At 48.8% G+C, this 23,751-nt stretch overlaps 1 protein-coding gene across 1 annotated transcript in view; it reads left to right on the forward strand.

Annotated features, from left to right (window-relative positions):
* The window catches only part of SCAF8 (SR-related CTD associated factor 8), a 948,526-nt gene that overhangs the window by 360,171 nt on the left and 564,604 nt on the right, over window positions 1–23,751 (forward strand). Inside the window, exon 8 of the mRNA XM_086927396.1 lies at window positions 16,621–16,794. Coding sequence (XP_086783522.1) covers window positions 16,621–16,794 — 174 coding nt within the window. The remainder of the gene's footprint in view (window positions 1–16,620; window positions 16,795–23,751) is intronic.

Raw genomic sequence — 23,751 nt, forward strand, 5'->3', positions numbered from 1 at the left:
CCGACAGCTTCATCCATCGTGGGACAGCTCGCTCCTCCATCCTGGTCGCCGACAACGCCTCCTGGTCCGTGAGATCTGCAGAGCACAGTGTCACCCACTCACCTAGTCGAGGTGACTACCATCCGGTGCCCTCCTGGTGCCCCCTGACTACTGGCTAGTAGTCTCGAACTTGGTCCCCTCTGCTTTCAGGTGTCATCTCTCTTCAAGATCCAGGCTTGGATCACTTCGAACTCTCTTCACTGGTCGCCTGCCAGCATCTTTCTTCCAGGCTCCTGGTCCGTCTACGAGGATTCCCGACGTCTTTTGAGACATATGCAGCTGCAGCCCCTGGGCTAGGTAACATCGGCATTTCGGTGCCCCAGCATAGCCTCACTATCCAAGGGTCAGAATCCACTTTCGTTTTCCTCCTACCAGGTCGGGTTCACCCGAGAACACTAACTCTGTGAAATCTAGCTACCATAGACTTTGTCCCGCATCCCGCGTGAGAGTGCACACTCTGCACCCGAGTCCCCTAGGCCTCCTAGAAGTAATCTGAAGATTCTATAGTCAAGACCTAGCGATTCCAAAGCCTATTAGTACTGTACTTACCTGCTAGTAATTTCGCATTCCACTTTCAGAGTATATGGTTTTCCGTGCCCCTCGGGCATTTGTATATACTGTGCTAACTTAAGTATTTTCGTAAGAGTTTTGTTTTGTGCTTAGTACCCTGTCCTCATAAAGAGTACAGGGCTGTTGTGATTTTAATAAATACACTGTTTATTTTCATAACACTTGTGTGGTGTCCTTTCACTTGGTGTTCAAGGGGTATATGTGTGGTATAACAGCTGGCTTAACACGCCCTCTCGAGTCTTTAGCCTTAGACTGCTCGTATCCACGCTACTAGGATAGCTGGTCTATAAGGTTGACTTACAACCAATCATCAATAAGGGTTGTCTGGACTGATACATAGTGATCACTAGGATAGTGAGCACTGCATATCAGGCCAACTTCTCACAGTGGACAAAAGCAGTCTTAAGGCTAAACTCTGAATGGCATGTGAAGCCAGCTGTTTTACCACATATAACCCCTTGAATACCAAGTGAAAGGACACCACACAGGTTGTTATGAAAATAAACAGGTTCGAGGCATGTGGGCTGCTGAATTCATATCTGTGCATAGATCGCCGCCTAGTGTTGGGTCCGGATGATTGCACATTGTTGTCCTGGAAGAGTCTTCGAAGTATCACGAGATAGGTGGCTCCTCCCATGGACTACAGTGCGCATGGGCATCGCCTCCATCCCCAGATTGTTTTTTTCCGCCATTGGGTTCGGATGTGTTTCGGTTCCCTCTGTCGGAATCGATAGTTGTTTAACTTTCCTAACTTGAGACCAAAAGGTCTTTAGGCTTAGCGTCGGTATCGTCTTCGTTCGGGTTTTGTCTTTTTCTCAGCTCCGAACTCTTGCTGCCCTCCGCGTGCTTTCGGCGCGGACGGGCCTACACGACGCTCCAGACTACTGAACATGGAACGAACTCCGTTTAAGAGGTGCCCGGTGTGCACCTCTAAGTATTCACACCTCGACGTGCACCATGTGTGCAACAAATGTTTGTCGCCGGACCATGATGAGGCCAGGTGTATGGCCTGCTCAAAGTTCCGGTGCAAGAAGACTCTCAAGCTTCGTCGGGCCGCTAGACTCCAGGCCCAGTTATCGGCACCACCGGCGCCCCCGCCGGACAACATCTTCGAAGAATTTGTTGGAGACGACGATGTCTTTCAAGTTTCGGACTCTAGCCCTGCGTCGGAGGGGGATGACTACGACGCGGGAGACGAGGAGTTTGATGAAGTCGTCGACAAGGTAGGGGACGACGATGGGGCCATTGCCACCGTGGAGGATAGCTCGGAGGAAGAGCATCCTCAGACTGACTCGGGGGTCAACCCCCACCATACGGCCCAGGTCGAGGGATCGCCTTCGGGCCTTACCCAAGACCTCATTAATCGTCCAGCAGCCCTGCCCCTGGGCCCGGCCACGGACATTTCTGCTGCGCCTCTCCCGTTGAAGAAAACGAAAGTGAAGCCATTGGGGTCCACACCAACGGTATCGAAACCGAAAGTGAAAGTCGCACTGGTGGGACAGAAGGCTCTAGAGGCGTCAACGTCTAAGAAATTCAAAATGGCCGACTTGAAGAGCCACGCCAAGATGGCCGACCCGAGGGCCTCGGGGTCGACGCCGAAGGCGAAGTCGACCAACGCGGCCGCGTCGGCTCCGAAGATGGTCGAGGTCGATGACCCGAAGAGAGTTTCAAAGAAGCGTCAAGGCGATTCCAAAGCTCTGGCTGCGCCGGCTCCGTCCGTCGAGGCCGAGGAAGGTGATGTGTCGGCTCCGAAGACTGTGCCTTTCACCGACCCGACTCCGGACTCGGGGAAGTCGCTCGAGCCGGTCAAGCCCTCTCCGGCCTTAACAAAGAAGGTCGCGGAGTCCCTGCAACGGATTCGGAAAGACGCTGTGGTTCCCGAACCAGAGGATGTGGTGCCGAAGCCCGCACCGAAGCCGGCAAAGGCGCAAACGCCTATCCGCTTCACGCTTCCGCCGAAGTCGACGCCGAAGGCTTACGCTCCGAAGCATGGGGCAGGCGTGCCCTCAAAGGTGGTGTCAACGCCCAAGGCGTCATTGGTGGTGTCGAAGCCCCGGCTCCAGCCCCTTGCGGAGGAAGAGCGTCGGGAGGTCATCATCGACGCCAATACCGGGAAGCTGTCTCTCCTCAAAAGGAAAATCACCACGAAACCGGTGTTGGAACATTTTCGCATTCCCCTCAAAAACAAGAAGGACTCTGCGGGTACTTCAGCCCCTATAGAGCCTGCATCTCCCAAGAACTTAGAACGTTCACCGACACATTCCAACGCTGGGGAAGGTGACGGAGAGGAGGGGGACGAGTACGACTATCTGGCGTACTCGGATCCGGAGGAGGAACATGAACCTTGGTCTGCTGGAGGCGACCCAGAGGACCCTCAGTCGGGTCAGGAACCGCAACTCTTTGCGGCGAAAACCTCACCAACGGAGGACTCTGCAGCCTTCAACGCTCTGATTGAGAGAGCTGCAGCAAATCATGATGTCGAACTACATTCGGATCCTGTGGATGTGGATTTTTTGTTTGACACTTTCTCAGTGGCTGAAAAGTCAGTCAAGACATTGCCAATGCTCAAGGGAGTGCTAAAGCACGCGCCAGAGGTCTTCAAGGAGCCCACTCGGGCGCGAGTCATCAATCCTCGCATTGACAAAAAATACAAGGCAGCGCCCTCAGATCCAACATACATCAAGGGACACTTGCCACTGGACTCTTTGGTTGTATCCAACGCACGCAAGAGGGCGAATTCACAGACCACTGGTGACGCTCCTCCCCCAGACAAAGAGTCAAAAATATTTGAGGCCTCAGGAAAACGAATTGCTGCACAGGCAGCTAACATTTGGCGCATCTCAAACACGCAGGCCCTACTTGCACGCTACGATAGGGCACATTACGACACCCTAGAAACACTGCTGCAGCACTTACCTGATCAGTACAAGGAGGCAGGGGAAATGTTGATTCAGGAAGGGAAGCTAATCACTAACGCTTCCATCAAATGTGCGCTGGATGTGGCTGATACAGCCTCCAGGGCGATCAACACTAGCGTGTTGCTGAGGAGACATGCATGGCTTAGGATATCAGGCTTCAAACCAGATATACAGACAACCATCCTGAACCAAACAGTTAATCCTGACCACCTGTTTGGCCCCGAGGTGGATGCGACATTTGAAAAAATGAAGAAAGACACGGACACTGCTAAATCTATGGGGGCCCTCCAGTCTCAGCAGTTTCGGGGTGGTTCCTTTCGCCGCTCCAATACCAGAGGCACCTCAAGGGGTCAGGCATCGCAATCCACACAGTACTATAAGAGCAATACCCAAACCTCATACACCAACAAGGGTAGAGGTGGCTACAGAGGCAACAACGTCAAGGGCAGGGGACGTGGAAACAACAGCTCCAGGTCCTCCACCGCCAACAAACAGTGACGCCTTGTCACTGCCCCCCGACCACACAACACTGGTCGGGGGGAGACTCCAGCAGTTCCTGCCCGCGTGGAAATCCATCACCACGGACAGGTGGGTCAAATCTCTTATCCAGTACGGTTACTGTCTGGAACTTACTTCCACTCCACCAAACATACCTCCAAAAAAACGTCCTATGTCCGGCGAGCACTTGCACTTGTTGCAGCAGGAAGTTCAAGTCATGCTGCAAAAAGGGGCAATAGAGCTCGTCCCACTGCAGGAAAGGGGAACAGGGGTTTACTCTCTGTATTTTCTAATCCCCAAAAAGGACGGATCCCTCAGGCCCATCCTTGACCTCAGGCCCCTCAACTGGTATATTCTCTCGGAGCACTTCCATATGCTCACGTTGCAGCAGGTACTCCCTCTGCTTCAACAGGGGGACTTCCTGGCGACGTTGGATCTAAAGGATGCATACTTTCATATCCCCCTGCATCCTTCCCACAGAAAGTATCTCAGATTCACGATTCAAGACCAGCACTACCAGTTCAGGGTTCTGCCTTTCGGGGTCACCACAGCGCCAAGGGTCTTTACGAAGTGCCTGGCGACTGTGGCGGCGCATCTAAGACGCCAGAACGTCCACGTCTATCCCTATCTGGACGACTGGCTCATTCAGGCAAAGACAGAACAGCAGTGCGCCGACCACGTGTCCCGCACCATTCATCTCCTGCACGATCTGGGATTCTCGCTGAATTACCCGAAATCCCATCTCCAACCCGCCCATATACGGCAGTATCTGGGCGCGACAATAGACACTCTGGCAGCCACTGCGCAGCCAAATTCTGTGAGAATCGCCAGTATCCAGACGCTGATCCAACGATTCAGACCTCAGCACTCGCTTCCAGCGAAAGTGTTCATGCAGTTGATAGGCATGATGGCCTCCTGCATCTCCATCGTCCCGCACGCGGACTACATATGCGTCCGCTTCAGGAGTGCCTAGCACGTCAGTGGACTCAGGCTCATGGGCAACTGACAGACCTAGTGTTGGTAAGCGGTCGGGCGTACAACTCTCTGCATTGGTGGAATCCACAAAACCTTTGCAAGGGCCGACCGTTCCAGGAGCCTGTGCCGCAGATCATCCTGACGACGGACGCTTCTCTCCAGGGATGGGGAGCGCATGTACTCCACTACACAGTGCAGGGACTATGGACACTACAGCAAAGGAAGATGCACATCAATGTTTTGGAGTTGATGGCAATCTTCATGGCCTTGAAGGCATTCAAAGTACATCTGTGCAACAAGGTCGTGTTGATCCGGACGGACAACATGACGGCCATGTACTACATTCAGAAACAGGGGGGCACTCACTCTCCGCAGCTGTCTCATCTGGCTCAGAGCATGTGGAAGTGGGCCATTCAGAGGAACATCTTCCTCATGGCAGAGCATCTCCCGGGCAAGGACAACCAGATAGCGGACCTGCTCAGCAGGCACAGCCATCAGATGCACGAGTGGGAGATACATCCATCAGTACTCCAGCCGTACTTCCAAAAGTGGGGTCATCCAGAGATAGACCTGTTCGCCACAAAAGAGAACGCAAAATGCCAAAGCTTCGCCGCCAGGTTCCCACACCCGCAATCGCAGGGCAATGCGATGTGGATGAACTGGTCAGGCAGATTTGCGTACGCTTTTCCCCCAGCACCTCTGATACCGCTGGTGGCACGCAAACTCAGGCAGCACTCGATGACTCTCATCCTGGTTGCTCCAACGTGGGCTCGCTAACCATGGTACACCACGTTTCTGGAACTCTCCGTGGTACCGCATCAAAGGCTTCATCTCACTCCCAGCCTTCTGACGCAGAGCCATGGCGACATTCAGCACCCAGATCCGCAACAGCTCAACCTGGCGATCTGGCTCCTGAGGTCCTAGAGTTTGGCTACCTCAATCTTCCCCCCGATTGCATGGACATCATTCGGGAGGCAAGGAAGCCCACTACTAGAGCATGTTATGCGGCTAAATGGAAGCGGTTTGTCGTTTACTGTGTAAACCACAATATTGACCCGCTGGATGCTTCCATTCACAACATCATTTGTTACCTGTTCCACCTGTACCAATGCAATTTGGCGTACTCTTCCATCCGCATTCACTTGTCTGCAATGGCAGCATACCTTCAGAATAGGCAGCACCTATCACTTTTTAAGGTCCCTGCTATCAAGGCTTTTCTGGAAGGACTCAAAAGGGTCATTCCACCACGGACACCACCAGCTCCGGAATGGAACCTCAATGTGGTTCTTACAAGGCTGATGGGTCCTCCCTTTGAGCCACTGCACTCTTGTGAGCTTCAGTTTCTGACTTGGAAGGTCGCTTTCTTAGTAGCAATTACATCGCTACGGAGGGTTAGTGAGTTGCAGGCGCTCACCATCCAAGAACCTTTCTTCCAGGTACACGCTAACAGGGTGGTGCTCCGCACTAACCCCAAATTCTTATTCAAGGTTGTATCTCAATTCCATATGAACCAGACAATTGAGTTGCCAGTGTTTTTTCAAAACCCAGAGTCGCTGGCGGAGCGGATGCTCAACACCCTTGACGTCAAAAGAGCCTTAATGTACTACATTGACAGGACAAAAGATTTTCGTAAGACCAAGCAACTTTTCGTTGCATTTGCCTCACACCACAAGGGAAACGCTATCTCCAAAGCTGGGATCGCTAGGTGGATCGTGAAATGCATTCAGATCTGTTACGCTAAGGCTAAACGCACTCTCACAATTCCACCAAGAGCCCACTCCACCAGAAAGTTGGGGGCCTCTATGGCTTTCCTAGGTAACATTCCCTTAGAGGATATTTGTAGAGCAGCCACATGGTCTACCACACACACTTTCACTAAGCATTACTGTGTAGACGTGCACTCCAAACAGCAGGCAGCTGTTGGTCAGGCTGTTCTCAAGACACTTTTTCAGACTGCTGCAGCTGGCACGGGCGGCCGCCGCTAATGGAGGGACTGCTATGTATTCTATGCACAGATATGAATTCAGCAGCCCACATGCCTCGAACTGCAAATGCTACTTACCAGTATGCATCTGTTCTTGGCATGTAGGGCTGCTGACATTCATATCGCCCACCCTCCTCCCCGGCGCCTGTAGCAGCTGCAGTCTTTATATATATATATATATATATATATATATATATATATATATATATATAATCTGCTCGTAGCATGGGCATCACTCACTTACTTCACTCCATCTCTGCCAATGGCTAAAAACAATCTGGGGATGGAGGCGATGCCCATGCGCACTGTAGTCCAGGGGAGGAGCCACCTATCTCGTGATACTTTGAAGACTCTTCCAGGACAACAATGTGCAATCATCCGGACCCAACACTAGGCGGCGATCTATGCACAGATATGAATGTCAGCAGCCCTACATGCCAAGAACAGATGCATACTGGTAAGTAGCATTTGCAATATTTATTAACTAACATACACCTCTGTACTCTTTATGAGGTCAGAGGGCTAAGCACATGACAATACTCAAAAGGAAATAAGAGTTCGCACAGTATTTACAAGAACACCTGAGGGGCGCAACAAACCATATACTAAATAAATGGAATGCGAAAGTCAATTAAAGGAATGGAGCTGTCCAGAGGTTGTAGGATCGCTGGGACCACGCTATACTAACTAGAGGTAAGTAATAGGAGGCCCACGGAACGCTTGTGCAGAGTGTGAACTCACACGCGAGATGCGTACAATCGTCTATGGACAGTACAGTTTAAAGAAAAGGTGAGTATGGACGTCCCTGACCAAATAGGACTAAAACGACTTTGGAACTGGACACTAGGAGAGTCAAGCTACCCTTGAGCACCGAAATGCTCGTGTTACCTCACCCACAGGCCGCGGGTGCATAGGTGTCAAGTCGTTTCGGGTTCCGGCTTTGAAGTCTATGGAGCCTGGAGGAAAAGATGCTGCAGGCGGTCAGGAGGAAGATGTCCGGTGTGATCCGAGGGTGGATCAGTGAAGAGAAGAACCTGAAAGCAGAGGGGACAATGTTCAAAGTCACTAGCCAGTGACTGGAGTGGAACCAGGAGTGGAACTGGATGTCGTCGTCGCTATCAGGTGAAGGTGGACGCTTGTCTCTGCAGCCACGTGGACCAGGTGGTGTCTTCTACGACCAGGATGGAGGCACGAGCTGTCCCACGCAGGCTCTCGCTGTCGGCGGTGTCGTCTCCGGATTCGGGTTCAACAGGCCGTGGCAAAGGCAACCCACGCGGTGAGTGGAAACGGCGTCTGGAGTGGACCAGGAGGGTCCGGGGTGCTCCTCTTTTGGAAGGGAGCAAGGGCCAGTCTGGAGCAACCAGACCAGCTGCAAAGTTGTCGGAGTTCATCGTCTAGCAAACAGGCAGAAGGGCCCCACGCAGATCTCGTGGATGCTGGAGGGCTGATCTTCGATGCAGGAGCTGCTCGGGGTCGGGGCTTCTCAGTCCCCAAAGCACTTGGACGAGGATGCCTCTGAAGTTGTGCTGGAGCGAAGTGCTGCTTCTTCCAAGATGCCCGGTCCCACGTGTCTCGTCGCACCCAAGGGTCTCAGCTGTGCTGCAGATGTGGGTAGAGGTCGGAGAGGTCTGGGAATCCGGGTCTCGTCGGGCTCAGAAGTCTGGATCCTTGCAGGAAGACGACAAAGGGAAGCCGCTGTACGCTGATGGTGCATGCTGGTGCAGGGTGGACACTCCTTGTCCACAAGGGAGATATTTTCAGTCTTCTGTAGAGCAGAACGTCGAAGTCCAGAGTTTGTTTTTGTGAAGTTGTTCATGATAATCTCATTTGGAATGGGACCAGCTCCTACCTTTATTCGGCTAAAGGGGGCTGCACTACGACTAGGTCCCTCCTCTGGGTGGGACCAGGAAGGGGGGTGGTTACACCCCCTTTCCTTTGTCCGGTCTTGCGCCAGCTCTCGGGCTGTAGTGCCCCAGGAACTGGTTCTGACCGGTGTATGCACGGGGCACCTTGTGTGCCCCAGGCATGTCTCATTCCTTTGAGCCCTGTCCTACCTAATGCACAAAATCCTGTCTGGGGTGGTGCTAGCACCTCCCAAAGCAGGAAACCCTTTGTCTCAGCCTCCCTCGCTGGAAGGACTCCCATCAGCAGGAGGTCAGACTTGTGTCTGTGGTGGCAGCATCAATTTTGTGATGCTGAGGCTCGAGTTAACTTTAACCGGGGTTCACAGTTACATACATGTCGTGTCCCTCTAGAAGGGTGGAATGCTAACCCTGTCGCCAGAATTGGCGAGGGGTTAGTATTCCAATTCGTATGACACCTTACTCGACCTGTTTTGATAATGGTATACCAAAGTTAGCATTTGACCGCGAGGTTCATAATGCACTTAAGAGTATATGGTATAGCGTTATCATGGAACAGCTATCAGGACTTGGTTCCGCAAGCTGCAAACGGGCTCAGCTCATGCCAGAGCACCATCTCACATAATTCCAAGCACTCTGCCTTCAGGATTGATAAGGCCTGCCATAGGAGTGACTGATAGGAATATATGTGTCCATTTAAGGGTTAGATATAGGAATACTATATCTAAAGCAAAGGGCGATTACACCACTTTGCCCCAGTTGTGTCAGATTTGGATGGCCAGCCAGGGGTGGCATAATACATGCTGCAGCCCCTGGTAGGCCCTGGGTACACCTATGCCCTGGATACCTAAGGTATGCTGTACAGGGACTGATAAGGTGGCCCAGTATCCAATTATATATGTACCTAGAGTACATGGAATGCATTTTTCAGAGAGAGCAGTGGGCCTGGGGTCCTGAATAGCAGGGTCCCAGGTCAACTAAGTCGAAAAACCAGCAAAACACCAGGCAAAAAGTTGGGGGGAACCATAGTCAGATATCCACCTTCCTACATGAACAACCTGGGCATTTGGATAGACGACACTCTCAGCTTCAAGGACCAAATCAACTCAATAGCATCCTCGACTGCGTTTACTCTTAAAGCTTGCAAATAAATCATGCCTCTAATTCCCAAAGATGATTCAGAAAAGGGGGGTGGTGATGAACATGAGTCCCTTGCTCATTGCACCATCAGGATTCAAGCAAACCGGGCCGAAGACGGCTGTAATGCCAGAAACCGGTCCCCGGGAGCTTGTTTCCTTCCCAGTGTAAGAATTGGCTTTTGTAGTTTGGTTTGCCCTGTTCCCATCATGCACTGGGACAGGAACAGACTAATTTGCATACAGCCAGGTTCTGAAACTGGGATGGTGCAGTGAGCTAAAAAACGGTGTTGGATCTAGCCCTGATCTCTTGACTGGGTGAGAGTTTTCTGCTTAATTCAGAGACTCTGTCCCTCACCACCCCTTGTTGTAAATATCTAATTCCCAAAGAAGCACAACAAACAGTAGTTACAGCATTAGTGTTGTCCAAACTGGATTACTGTAACAGCCTCTATCTCAAGTTACAAGAAGGCCTAATAAATAAGCTGCAGATCTTGCAGAATGCAGCCGCTAGACTCCTCTCAGGAACACCCAAGCATGCATCGATTAGTGGTGTAATCAAAGGCCTACATTGGCTACCCATGAGGAAGTGGACCAAATTCAAGGCCTTGTGTCTAGTTTTTAAGGCACTGCAGGGCATAGGACCAACATTTTTGAAGCAACATTTTAATTGGTATATACCCAAAAACTCTCCGCTCCTCCGAGGCTAAACTGGTGGTAACCCATCGGATAAAAAAGACCAATTGGGAAGGTAGAAGCTTCATCGCCAATGCAGCTACCGCCTGGAACTCCCTTCCTTCTCAACTAAGACACCAGACCAATTTGATGGCCTTTAGAAAGGCCTTAAAAACCTGGCTTTTCATAAATTAGGTGCAAACCAATATATTCGGTTCTCTCTTCCAGTATTTATCAATAGGTACTTTACCCCAGCGCCAGGACACCTCTTTTGGTTACAGCTGCGCTTTATAAATGCAAAAAACATAAACACTCTCTACTCTACTATACACTCTATTACACACTCTACTACTCTCTACTATAGGCTCTCTACTATAGGCTCTCTACTATAGGCTCTCTACTATAGGCTCTCTACTACAGGCTCTCTACTACAGGCTCTCTACTACAGGCTCTCTACTACAGGCTCTCTACTACACGCTCTACTACACGCGCTACTACACACTACTACACGCTCTATTAGACACTACTCTCTACTACACACTCTACACTACACGCTCTCTACTACACGCTCTCTACTACACGCTCTCTACTACACGCTCTCTACTACACGCACTCTACTACACGCACTCTACTACACGCACTCTACTACACGCACTCTACTACACGCACTCTACTACACGCACTCTACTACACGCACTCTACTACACGCACTCTACTACACGCACTCTACTACACGCACTCTACTACACGCACTCTACTACACGCACTCTACTACACGCACTCTACTACACACTCTACTACACACTCTACTACACACTCTACTACACACTCGCTCTCTACTACACTCACTCTACTACACTCACTCTACTACACGCACTCTACTACACGCACTCTACTACACGCACTCTACTACACACTACTACACTCTTCTACACTCTTCTACACTCTTCTACACTCTTCTACACTCTTCTACACTCTTCTACACTCTTCTACACTCTTCTACACTCTTCTACACTCTTCTACACTCTTCTACACTCTTCTACACTCTACTACACACTCTACTACACACTCTACTACACACTCTACGCTTTATAAATGCAAAAAACATAAACACTCTACTCTACTATACACTCTATTACACACTCTACTACTCTCTACTGCAGGCTCTCTACTACAGGCTCTCTACTACAGGCTCTCTACTACACGCTCTCTACTACACGCTCTTTACTACACGCTCTACTACACACTACTATACACTCTATACTACATGCTCTCTACTACACGCTCTCTACTACACGCTCTCTACTACACGCTCTCTACTACACGCTCTCTACTACACGCACTCTACTACACGCACTCTACTACACGCACTCTACTACACGCACTCTACTACACGCACTCTACTACACTCTACTACACACTCTACTACACTCTACTACACGCTCTCTACTACACGCACTCTACTACACGCACTCTACTACACGCACTACTACACGCACTACTACACGCACTACTACACGCACTCTACTACACACTCTACTACACACTCTACTACACTCTACTACACACTCGCTCTCTACTACACGCTTTCTACTACACGCTCTCTACTACACGCTCTCTACTACACGCTCTCTACTACACGCTCTCTACTACACGCTCTCTACTACACGCTCTCTACTACACGCACTCTACTACACGCACTCTACTACACGCACTCTACTACACGCACTCTACTACACGCACTCTACTACACGCACTCTACTACACGCACTCTACTACACTCTACTACACACTCTACTGCACACTCTACTACACACTCTACTACATACTCTACTACACACTACTACACACTCTACTACTCACTACTTTTCTCTACTACTCACTACTGTTCTCCACTACTCACTCTCTACTATTCTCTACTACTCACTCTCTACTATTCTCTACTACTCTCTTCTACACTCTACTTTCTACCACACTCTCTACTACACACACTCTCTACTACAAACACTCTCTACTACACACACTCTCTACTACACTCTCTACTACACTCTCTACTACACTCTCTACTACACTCTCTACTACACTCTCTACTACACTCTCTCTACTACACACTCTCTACTACACACTCTCTACTACACACTCTCTACTACACACTCTCTACTACACACTCTCTACTACACACTCTCTACTACACACTCTCTACTACACACTCTACTACACACTCTCTACTACACACTCTACTACACACTCTACTACACACTCTCTACTAACTCTCTACTACCTCTCTACTACTCACTCTCTACTATTCACTCTCTACTTCTTATTCTCTGCCTTCCTACTACTCTCTGCCTCTACACCTCTCTACCTCGCTCTATGCACACACACACATATGTATATGCATATGCATTTATATATATATATATGTCTGTGTGTGTGTGTGTATATATATATATATATATATATATATATATATATATAAACATATATATACATCTGCATATCTATATAAATACATGCATACATATGCATGTTATGTACATGAAAGTTTGAAAAACCGTAATAAAACCTAAGCTAAAAAAACCCACCTAATTACAAACAATTGCTTTAACCCTTTCACTGCGGCGGCTATTCCGCCGCAGTGCTAAGGGGCAGGGGGGCCGCGCGGCGCTCCCACGCTGGTGACGGAACCGCTCCGTCACGCCCCTCGGGTGAGCTGTGCTTGTGACGGAACGGTTCCGTCACGGCTCCGCCCGCTCAATAGAACGCGCCGCGCAGGCGCAAAATCAGCGCTACACAGGCGCGGCGAGCGGGCGGTGACGGAACCGTTCCGTCACCAGCACAGCCCACTTGAGGGGCGTGGCAGAACGGTTCCGTCACCAGCGTGTGAGGGGTTAACTTAAACGAGGGTGAGACCTATTGCATTTTCAATGCTTGTTTTAGTCTCCTGTAGACCAGGATGCAGTGTCGGTTTGTCAGCTTTTGCGTAGTTTGCAGGTTTCTCTACAAGATGGAATCACACCTATTGCTCAGTGTTTAACATAAGTTTGGTGATTGCATAAGATGACTGACAGTGAATGTGTAGCCAGGCTTTTCAAATACCCCTTTTATTTATTTCATTTATTTAAAAAGTTTTATATAGCGCTGGCTAGACCCGGAGGTATCAGAGCGCTTTACATGAGCATCAGATCATAGTTACAGGTTACATCGTTACAAAGGTTACACAGTTCTTAGAGCAGGCAACAAAGTTACATTGTACGGTCGAGAAAAACAATAAGCACACATACGTAAGGGGAAAAGAAGGCAAGGTGAGAGATTCAGGGGTGGGTTGGAGTAGGGGAAGTAGACGGATAAAGAAGGTGGGAAAGAGGAGGGGAGGGGGAGGGTGAGAGACATAGCATGGGGAGAAGAGGGGAAGGGTGACGGGGACACAAACCGGTAGACGAGTCAAGGCAACATCCAAAGTCCAGTAAGCTGTGATCCCAAGGGAAGTGGTATCCCTTCCCTATCGCGAGAGGCTCCCTTTACGCAGTGGACTCTCTCAGAGAGGTCTCTGAGACTCCAAGGCCTACATACTGGATCCTTCCCCAAAAAGGGGAGAGGGAGTGCTTTGGCAAGGGGTGCCATACCATACCTCAGGTGTGAGTGGCTCCCTTGGCGCAGTGGACTCACTCAGCGGGTTCACTGAGACTCCAGAGTATGGATATTGGATCTTTCCCCAACAAGGGGAGAAGGAGTGCTTAGTTAAAGGGTACAAAGGACAGGGGGTAGGCAGAGTAGCAGGCAAGGGGAGAGATTCAGGGGAGAGAGGATAGAGGCTAGGGAAGAGACAATAAGGAGAGACGAAAAGAAGTCTGCCTAAAGACCGACTGGATAGGCTGACGACCAAGGAGGGAATCCAAGGCCCATCTCCCCTATAGCTAAACCAAGTAGCTTCATCGGGCATCAGACAAAGTAGTTCAGTCTCAAAACATTGAGAGAGGAGGGAGGGAGAGACATAAATAGAGAGGATGCGGTAGGAGACGATAGGAGAGACGACAGGAAATGCAACAATGTGGTTCAACAATATACTAGAAGAAGATCAACAAGTAAACATTAAATCAAATAATCAGCAATACAATTAGGGGGAGGAGTGAAAGGCGAGAGAAAGTAGTGGGGGGTAGGCGAGGAGAGGGAGTGAGGATAAGGGAAGAGACAACCATAGAGACGAAAGGAAGTCTGTCTAAGGTTCACAGCAAAACAGGGTGGGGATAAAGGGCAAGGGCATGTGAGGGCCGAGGACAGAAGCTTGAAAGAGTAAGAGCGGAGAGGGGGGAAGGTTGCATAAAGTGCATAAGGTTTGAACAGACAGAGGCACGTATCTCCTGCCTGGGGGCTGTATTGTCTTGTTGGAGAATGCGGGCAGTGAGACTCTGTTCATCTCCGATGGGTGTAGTCTCCAAAGCATGTGAGTCCTGCTGCTTTGTTCTAGTGTCCCCCATGGTGTCCTGTGTGTCTTATTGTCTCAGGGCCTGTAACACTTCCCCTCGAGATCCGCCGGAACCACCAGTAGTCACCCAATGTATCCCACAGCTGCGGGTTCTGCAGTATCCCCGCTCTGAGTTTGCTTGAGTCCTCAGCAGTCTCGGACCAATCAAGTGGAGTGGGAGCACCAGTATAGTACCGATCCAAGATTAGTTCCCTATCCAGAGGCTGAGACGTTCGCGATCCCTCACTCAGGCCTTTTGTCACTAGTAGTCCCACCAGCAGCAGCCCACGGTTCCCACAGGACAGCAGCACCACTCCCAAACCGTTGTGGTAGCTTGTGAGCGCAGTTTCACTCTGTTAGTTCATAGGTCTGCAGACATCCTTAGCAGCACAGTACTACAGAGCCCAAGACAGCAGCACCACAGGCTATCGCGAGATCCTCCACACAGTCGGGTCGTGCGTCTGAGGCCCGATATCAGAGGTGGGAGGGGGAGGCACCAGCACACCTAGGTCGCTCCAAGTCCTATTCCGCACCCCTCCGCTGCGCCTGCACAACGTCTTTGATAGTCTAGCTTGTTGATCTTCCACACATATTGCTCTCCTTGTGTCAGCCCCGCACCGCCACTAGCACTCCTGTGATCAAAGTTGCCCAAGCCTCAGAGTGTGCTCCAGCGTTCCCACGCAGTCATCACGGACCCCTTACGGCTGCATGCCTCAGCAGCGATGCCCAGCAGTCCTCTCTCATATGCGCCTAAACACAAACCCGCAATGGGGGATGGGCGCAGGATCCACAAGACGGTCCCCGAGCAATCCCGTTCTCACCTCCATGAGCGTGTGTCCCTCGGTCGGTCTCCCCGGGGTAGTATTTCCTGCAGTTTTCGGGAGCCGCGACCTCTCTGCACCAATTCACGCAGCAGGGCTTGGGACGCGGGCACCACCTCACCTCTCCCGTCGTTGCAGTGTGATGTTTCTTCCACAGGACAGAAGGGACACATCTAACCATTACAACTCTCTGTTTAGCTTAGCCCCTTAAAGCTTGCAATTACTATCTTAAGCACTCCGCTATTTAAAACTAGACACAGGCAATGACATCGGAACTGTTGCCTAATCTGTCTTTCCAGAGTTTAACACACTGCATTTTCAGTGCACTGAACCTTTAAAAAAAATTTAAAACATACATTTTATGCAGTGGACTGCCTTGTCAACCTGTAACTGTGTTGAAATCCTCATTACTTTGGCTTAATCTCTTTCCCACCCTTTTCGTCATGTTCACCACTTTGTCAAGAAAGGAATTTAGGACTTAGAAATATTGCCATAGTGCATAATACATCGCCTAGTATCTTAATTCTTTTGTCTGAATTCTCTGACAAAAGTTTAACTTTTAGCAGGTAATATGACATGCTGTTTGGTGCTAGAAGCAGAGGTGTGATTTCAGGTTCTGTTTGTAGCAAGAAAATGTATCTTATGTGCTAACTCTCAGAATGTCTGTTTTCCACTAGCTTCAACAATTGGTACAGACACTACAGATTCAGCAGCAGAAACCACAGCCCTCTTTGCTTCAAGCTTTGGATGCCGGCCTTGTTGTCCAGTTGCAGGCATTGACTGCACAGCTTACTGCAGCAGCTGCATCAAGCTCACTCAATCCCTTGGAGCAGACTGTCTCTCTAAGCAAGGTATAACTTTGCCTGTGATTTTTTTTTCAACACCTTGCCTGTATATTCTTGCATTGTTGAAATTGGGAAAACAATTATTTGCTTCTGTTTTAAGGTGATTCGCTATTTTATGTAAATCATTTTTGTTGACATTTCTGTAATTTATCACCACTATTTTGTTTCCTTCCGTCCCACTGCTTTTCTTCTTGTACACTTTTATTCTAAATATTATTATTATAATTATTTTATTTTATTTTTAATCAACCCTCAGCTCAGCTTGGTAGGTTTCCTGATTTACAGGCCCCCAGGAAGTGATAGTAAATTCATCGCCTCACTCCTTGAGAACCTATGCTCCCAGATTACCGATACCGCCAACTTCACCATTATTGGAGATCTGAACATCCATTTTGATCAGATGGGAGACCCTAAAATCAACACTCTATTAGCGGACTTGGGAGCGCTACAATTAGACCAACTCATAAAGGGCCCCACTCATACAGGTGGTCACCTCTTGGACCCCATCTTTTCGAACATCACCAATGCACGGGTCGAAATGCCCATCCCTATGACCTGGACTGATCATTATCTAGTATCCATGTCAATTCCCTGTAAAAACATCCTGCTCAATGTACCGGCCCAGCAGGTCCGGAAAAGACCCTGGAGGAAGCTCCGTCTGGAGGACTTCCACGGTCTCCTCACTACGTGTCCTCCTCAACTTAATGATAACCCTGATCATGGATACGACCAATTCTGCAATTGGATCAGCCAAGCCCTGGATACCTTAATCCCCACTAAATGGATCAAAGCACGTACCCATGAATCTAGTCCCTGGTATAACAAAGAACTGGCAGCACTAAAAAAGGACTGCAAAAAAGCTGAAAGATGCTTGAGAAAAGACTATGACCCCGCCCTCAAGATCCTATATACAAAATCCCCAAAAATCTACCATCGTAGTATATGCAAGACCAGGGCAACCTACTACGCCACGGAGATCAAAAATAGCAAGAATGCATCTAAAACCATTTTTAAAATTCTTAAAGAACTGAGCACCAAAAAAACAATGGCTAACCTAAACTCCTCACCTACGCTATGCGACAACCTGGCCTCTTATTTCTTAGAAAAAATCCGGAAAATCTACAGCACCTTTCCCCCTACCCCAGAACTAACCCCTTCTGAGGATCCTAATAAACCCAACCTCGCTAACATTCCGGCCCTCAGCCAAGAAGACTTTTCTAAAATCTGCAATAAAATCAAGTCCGGCTCACCAGCAGACCCTCTCAAACCTGAAACCTTTAGAGAAGCAGATGAAATCGTTCTAGGCCCTCTGCGAGGGATTATCAACAAATCCTTCTCCACTGGTATAATCCCCTCCAAATGGAAACCGGCCCGGATATCACCTATTATCAAGAAGCCTACACTTGACCCCAATAAACCCGAAAACTTTAGACCAATATCCCTCCTCCCTTGGCCAGCCAAGGTAGCAGAAGCTCATGTAAACAACATCTTGACCAATCATCTGACATCTAATAACATCTTAGACTGGTCACAACATGGCTTCCGGGCTGGCCACAGCACTGAGACAGCCTTACTAAGTGTGACTGAACACCTCCGCACCATCTTAGACTCTGGTGGAACGGCAGCACTGATCCTCCTCGATCTCAGTGCTGACTTCGACACGGTGTCACACAAGGTTCTGCTGTTCAGGCTAAAAGAGGTCGGGGTAACAGGGTCAGCCCTTGAATGGTTTAGAGACTTTCTTTCGGGCCGGTCCTTCCGAGTCTCCACCCCCCCCCCCCCCCCCCCCCCCCCACCTCTCCAGGGAATGCCCCATTGAACAGGGCGTACCCCAGGGCTCTGCCCTCAGCCCCACCCTGTTCAATGTGTATGTTCAGCCCCTGGCTGAGGTGGCCAGAAGACACGGACTGTCGCTCGTATCCTACGCTGACGACACTCAGCTGGTGGTGGCACTAAACGATGAAAGTGGACTTACTACCCAAAAATTCCAACGCACCCTCGTGGACATCACAGAATGGATGACCGCGAACTACCTTTAGCTCAACGCCGGTAAAACCGAGGTGCTGGTGGTAGGAAAAAACACTAAAGCTTGGGGGGACAACTGGTGGCCAGCAGACCTAGGACAGCCACCGGAACCCAAAGACTGTGTCAAAAACCTGGGATTCTGGGTAGACTCCGCCCTTAAATTCACTCAGCACACAAAAAAAGTGGCAGCAACCTGCTTCGGTATTCTAAGGAATCTCAGACCCATCCTTGGATTCTTCGACAACCAAACCCGTCAGACGATAGTATAGGCAGCCATCCTCTCCAGATTGGATTATGCCAACTCCCTTCTCCTAGGGACTAACGTGGCTGAAAAAGCTAGACTTCAACGAGTACAGAACGCTGCCGCCAGGGCATTGGAAGGCATCCCCCGCCATGCGTCTGTAACCAGTACTCTCACCAAACTCCACTGGCTCCCAATGGAGAAACGAATTCAGTTCAAAACACTGTGCCTAGCATTTAAAATTCTAAAAATGGCTTCCCCACCCATGCTCAGCCCCCTTCTGTCTAACTACGTCCCTCGACGTACTTTACGTTCAGAAGGTCAAAATCTCGCTACAGTACCTCGGATCAAATTATCCAGGATGGGCGGCCGCTCCTTCAAGTACTTGGCTGCAAAGCTTTGGAACGACCTCCCTGACCCTATCAGAGGGATACAGGACCTGCAGTCCTTTAGGAAAGCTATAAAAACTCACCTCTTCTGCTTATCTCCTCTCCCTTTCCTCCTCCTGATCCCTTCTCCTGTCCATTCCTCTTACAGTAAGCGCCGGGGCGCCCCTTGGCTGGGGCAGCTGCGCGCTATACAAGCTCATATAACATTAACATTATTACACTAGTTTTTTGTGTCCTATCACTTTATGATCGTCCCTCTTCCAATGCCATTTTCTACCCTAATTTTGAGACTTGTCTACTGCTATTTAGGCTTCAAAGCTAATTTTGACTTTTTTAACCCTTCTTTTTTCACAACCTCACACTCTTTCCTTACTTAATACCGCCTGGGCTTTCTGCTGTGTCCAGATAGTGCTCAAACTAGCTGTACCAGGAGAGAGGTTTTCCATATTATACTGAGCAATGTGCATAATGCCCACTTTGTGGCGTGCAGAATCTATTCTGTTGTGCCTGTTTGTATGGGCAAGGTGAGCTGGGTTTGAATTTGCCAATTGCGCTGCTGCCTGCGTGGTTCTTTGTGAAAATGTGGGTTGCTGCTGCTTCTGCTCTGTTGGGTTTGTGGGTAGGTAGGTTATACTGCTACTGTCTGCTAATGTGTAGGTGTATAGTGGGAAATGTTGCTGACCTTGGCTGTGCTGCAACTGTTCTTTTTTTTAAAAGCTGTGGCTGCTCATGCCCGTAGTGGACATGTTTGGTGTGTGTGATTGTGTTGTTCTGCTGCTGCCTGTACTGTTCTAGTGTCTGTGTAGGATTACTTTGCAATTGACTGTGCCGTAACTATTCAGAAAGAACGAGGTAATTGCATTGCTGCTGACCAAAATAAATGTTTGCGATAGATACTTATAACTGCTGATTCATCACCTTTATAAAATACCCTGGTAGTGGATCCAGAATCTTTCAAAGCACAGCCCCAATGGGCCCATAGGGGGCATCGTGTGACTGCTCACTGGAGCTGTATTTAAGTGCCACCCATGCACACTGACTTGAGTTCCTTTCTTTCTGCACCTACGGACACGGATCCAGTGCTAGCTCATACTGTTGACAAGCCTTATGGTTCCAAAAATGTTTCCAGTGTCCCCTTTTAAAATAACAGCTTTTAAACTTTGTATAGACTATTGCAAACAGATGCCTGTGACGATCCCCATGAGGTATGCCTCTGGTATTTGGGGTTGTGCACTTCCTTGACCTCTCCTCTCCTACTGGCCAACCAAATGAGCAATTTTTACACTCCGTAGCTATAGTAGGGTCTTCTAGTATTGTGAACAGACCAATCCGGTACAACAATCACCCTAGCCTTTTCGCGGCCACGGTGCCTACTGGAGCGGGCAACAGGGACAGCTTCTAGCCTTCTATACTCCCAACTGCATCCCCCAATCCTGCTTACTGAACGTTTGATGGCTCACAGTCACCCTGTAGAAGCCAGGATCTGACATTTTATGCCCGGATGGCAGGCAATTATTTCGGAACAAATGGATTTTACAAATTGCCCTGCAGGATTGTCCTGCCATTTTTTATAACCCCCCTCAGACCAGATGACGAAGACCATCTGTCTCTTGTGTATATCTCTGGAGGAGGGGAGGAACCAATTGACAGTCCACATCTCTTTTTGTATCTTGTATACGTCGCCTCAAAGTGTATACAATTACCATTCAATCTTGTATCCAAACTGTCTACATATTTGTCTTAGATTGGTTATATGTAGAAAAACGTTTTTCATCTCTTGTGGACTCCTTATGTATACAAACAGGCAACACGTTTTGGCCTTTTTCCAATTTCTGACCTCCTCAGGACTATATAAGGGGAGGGTTACCTTAAATTGAAACAAAGATACCTCCTATCATTAAGGGAGTCTCCTCAGCATATAAGAAAAGAATTACCTGTGAACTTTGCCAATATGTACAGTGAATAATTAATCATAGAAATATTTTCCTTTATTCCTTAGGTGCTTCAAGTTTTAAGACTATGCATCTAGGCCCTGCTGTAAACATCAATGTAGGATATTTTCACACATGTAATACATTATTTCCATACAAAATGTGTCAGGAAAGATGTTGCATTAGGCTTACTGAGTATGCTGGCTTTTGTCTCCTTCCCGAAATCTCTATTGCGGGCATTTAAGGGATTCCTTTCAGCATTCTTAAAGTGTGTGCAGCCCGGAAGTGGTGTCCCAAACGCGTTAGGCAACATCAGTTGATGTTTGATTAGAAGACTCTGAAGAGAAAATATAGACTGTTATATGGATGTAATTAACCCCTTTGGGCCCAGTAGCTTTTGGTTGTCAAACCTTCAATTCAACGCCCGGTAGCTCTGGCTCGGAGCAGCAAGGCTTACACAAAGGAGCAAGAGTAAAGCATGTAACTAGCACCAAAACAATCGAAGAAGAAATCAACAGGACACCAGGGAAGTCCAACACCAATTTTGAAAAATAGACTGGTACTTTTATGAATTTTTAGACACCACAATGAAAAGGATCCACCATGATGCAATCGATTGTCGTCTTGCGGCGGCTACTCTTCAGTCCACAAAAGGGGGTGACGCGATCCTGGTCACAGAGTTGATGTCCCTCGAAGTCCTCTGGGTGCTGGTAGACGTCCAGTTGCCACTGGCTACCAGTCGCCCTGTCCCAGCCAAATCCTTCCCTGCGGACGTAGCAGGCACAGTCCCTATACATTTCTAGTCACCAGGGGCCGGTACAGTTTACGCCAGTGCAGCCCCTCTTTGCTGAATCCACGATGCAGCAGGGCTGTCCTTTTTCAATCCTTCTTCCATTCCTGAAGGGATTTGATTTAAGGGCGCCCTATTTATGTTCCGAAAGTGCCCTCGAGGTAGACCGTAGCCAATGAGCTACAAGGTTCCCTCCCTCCTGATTACCAGTCCTGGGAAGAGTGGCTTCAGACTATCCCAAGATGCACCAGTCTGCCTACTTCTAACATAATAGATCCCCTCTCTGTATCCAGAGCTCTCTAGCCCAACCCAGAGGTGTGGCTACCAAGTGGGCTTAATGCCCCTGAAAAAAATGGTTTAACAGGTTTACCCTATCCTTCCGGGTGCCAGCCAACTTGCCTAAACAGTGGGGCATGGCCCTCTGTCAAGTGTTCCCCATTTACACTACACAGAAGGCTTCAGCTTTGTAGCTAGTCTTTTGAGCCAACACCTGTGTGGCTTCCTGCAAGAAGTAGGTGTAAGAAAGTAGCTGTGTATATACTGGACCAAAATAAGGTACAGAGTCCACAGTCCCCAGAGGTACGGCAGAGGCTAAAGGTAGATATAACCTTACTCTCTAAAGTGGTAGCTTGGTCGAGTAGTACGGCAGTACCAGAGGACAATGTAAAGTATTTTCTGTACACACTCAGTCAGCAAATGGTCTCACACACTCAAGAATTAAACTCTAGGCCAATTGTTTTGTAAATAAAAATATATAGTTACTTTATTTTAGACCAGTAGGTATCATAAATACTTTCTCAGAATGAGATGTTGCAATTGAATACTTTCAAATAGAAGTTGCCTTTTAAATGCAATAGTTACAGTTGCTGCAATATGCAACACAAGTTTAAACACAAAATAACATTGAGCTCAATGGGTAGTTTTTAAGTAAATGCAATTAAATTACTGTTTCCCCTGGAAGGAGAGGGTAAAAATTATCGCTTTGACTCAGGTCTGGTCTGCCGTCGACAGTGGAGTCTGGATGGTGGCGCTGGACTGCCAGACGTCTATTTCCACATCCCTGTCCTGCCAGCCCACAGACGCTACCTACGGTTCGTGGTAGGCCACAAGCTTTTTTAGTTCACCGTGCTCCTCTGGTATTCACGAAGGTGATGGCAGTGGTCACATCTCATCTGTGCAGATCAGGGGTTCCAGTCTTCCCCTATCTCGACGACTGGCTGCTGAAGGCAAGTTTGCCCCAAGCTGCCGTCTTTCATCTCCAGACTATGGCGGACCACTTGCACTCTCTGGGGCTCACTCTCAATGTGCCGAAGTCTTACCTTATTACCTCAGACGCTCCCTTTCATCGAAGCTGTTCTTTATCTCAAATTGTTCACAAGAAATAGAAGAAAAAGAATAAGCAGTGCTAGAGAAACGGGGGGTGAGCAGAAAATGGGAGAAAGAGCAGCTTAACCATCTAAAAAACAAGTGAGACCGTGAGACAAGTGAGACCGGCGATATGGACTGATATATATATCTATATCTATATTCTATATCTATATTCTATATCTATATATCTATATATCTATCCAAATGAAACTGCCCTGA

This window comes from Lissotriton vulgaris, chromosome 6 (genome assembly GCF_964263255.1).
Source record: "Lissotriton vulgaris chromosome 6, aLisVul1.2, whole genome shotgun sequence".
In the NCBI taxonomy this organism is placed as follows: domain Eukaryota; kingdom Metazoa; phylum Chordata; class Amphibia; order Caudata; family Salamandridae; genus Lissotriton; species Lissotriton vulgaris.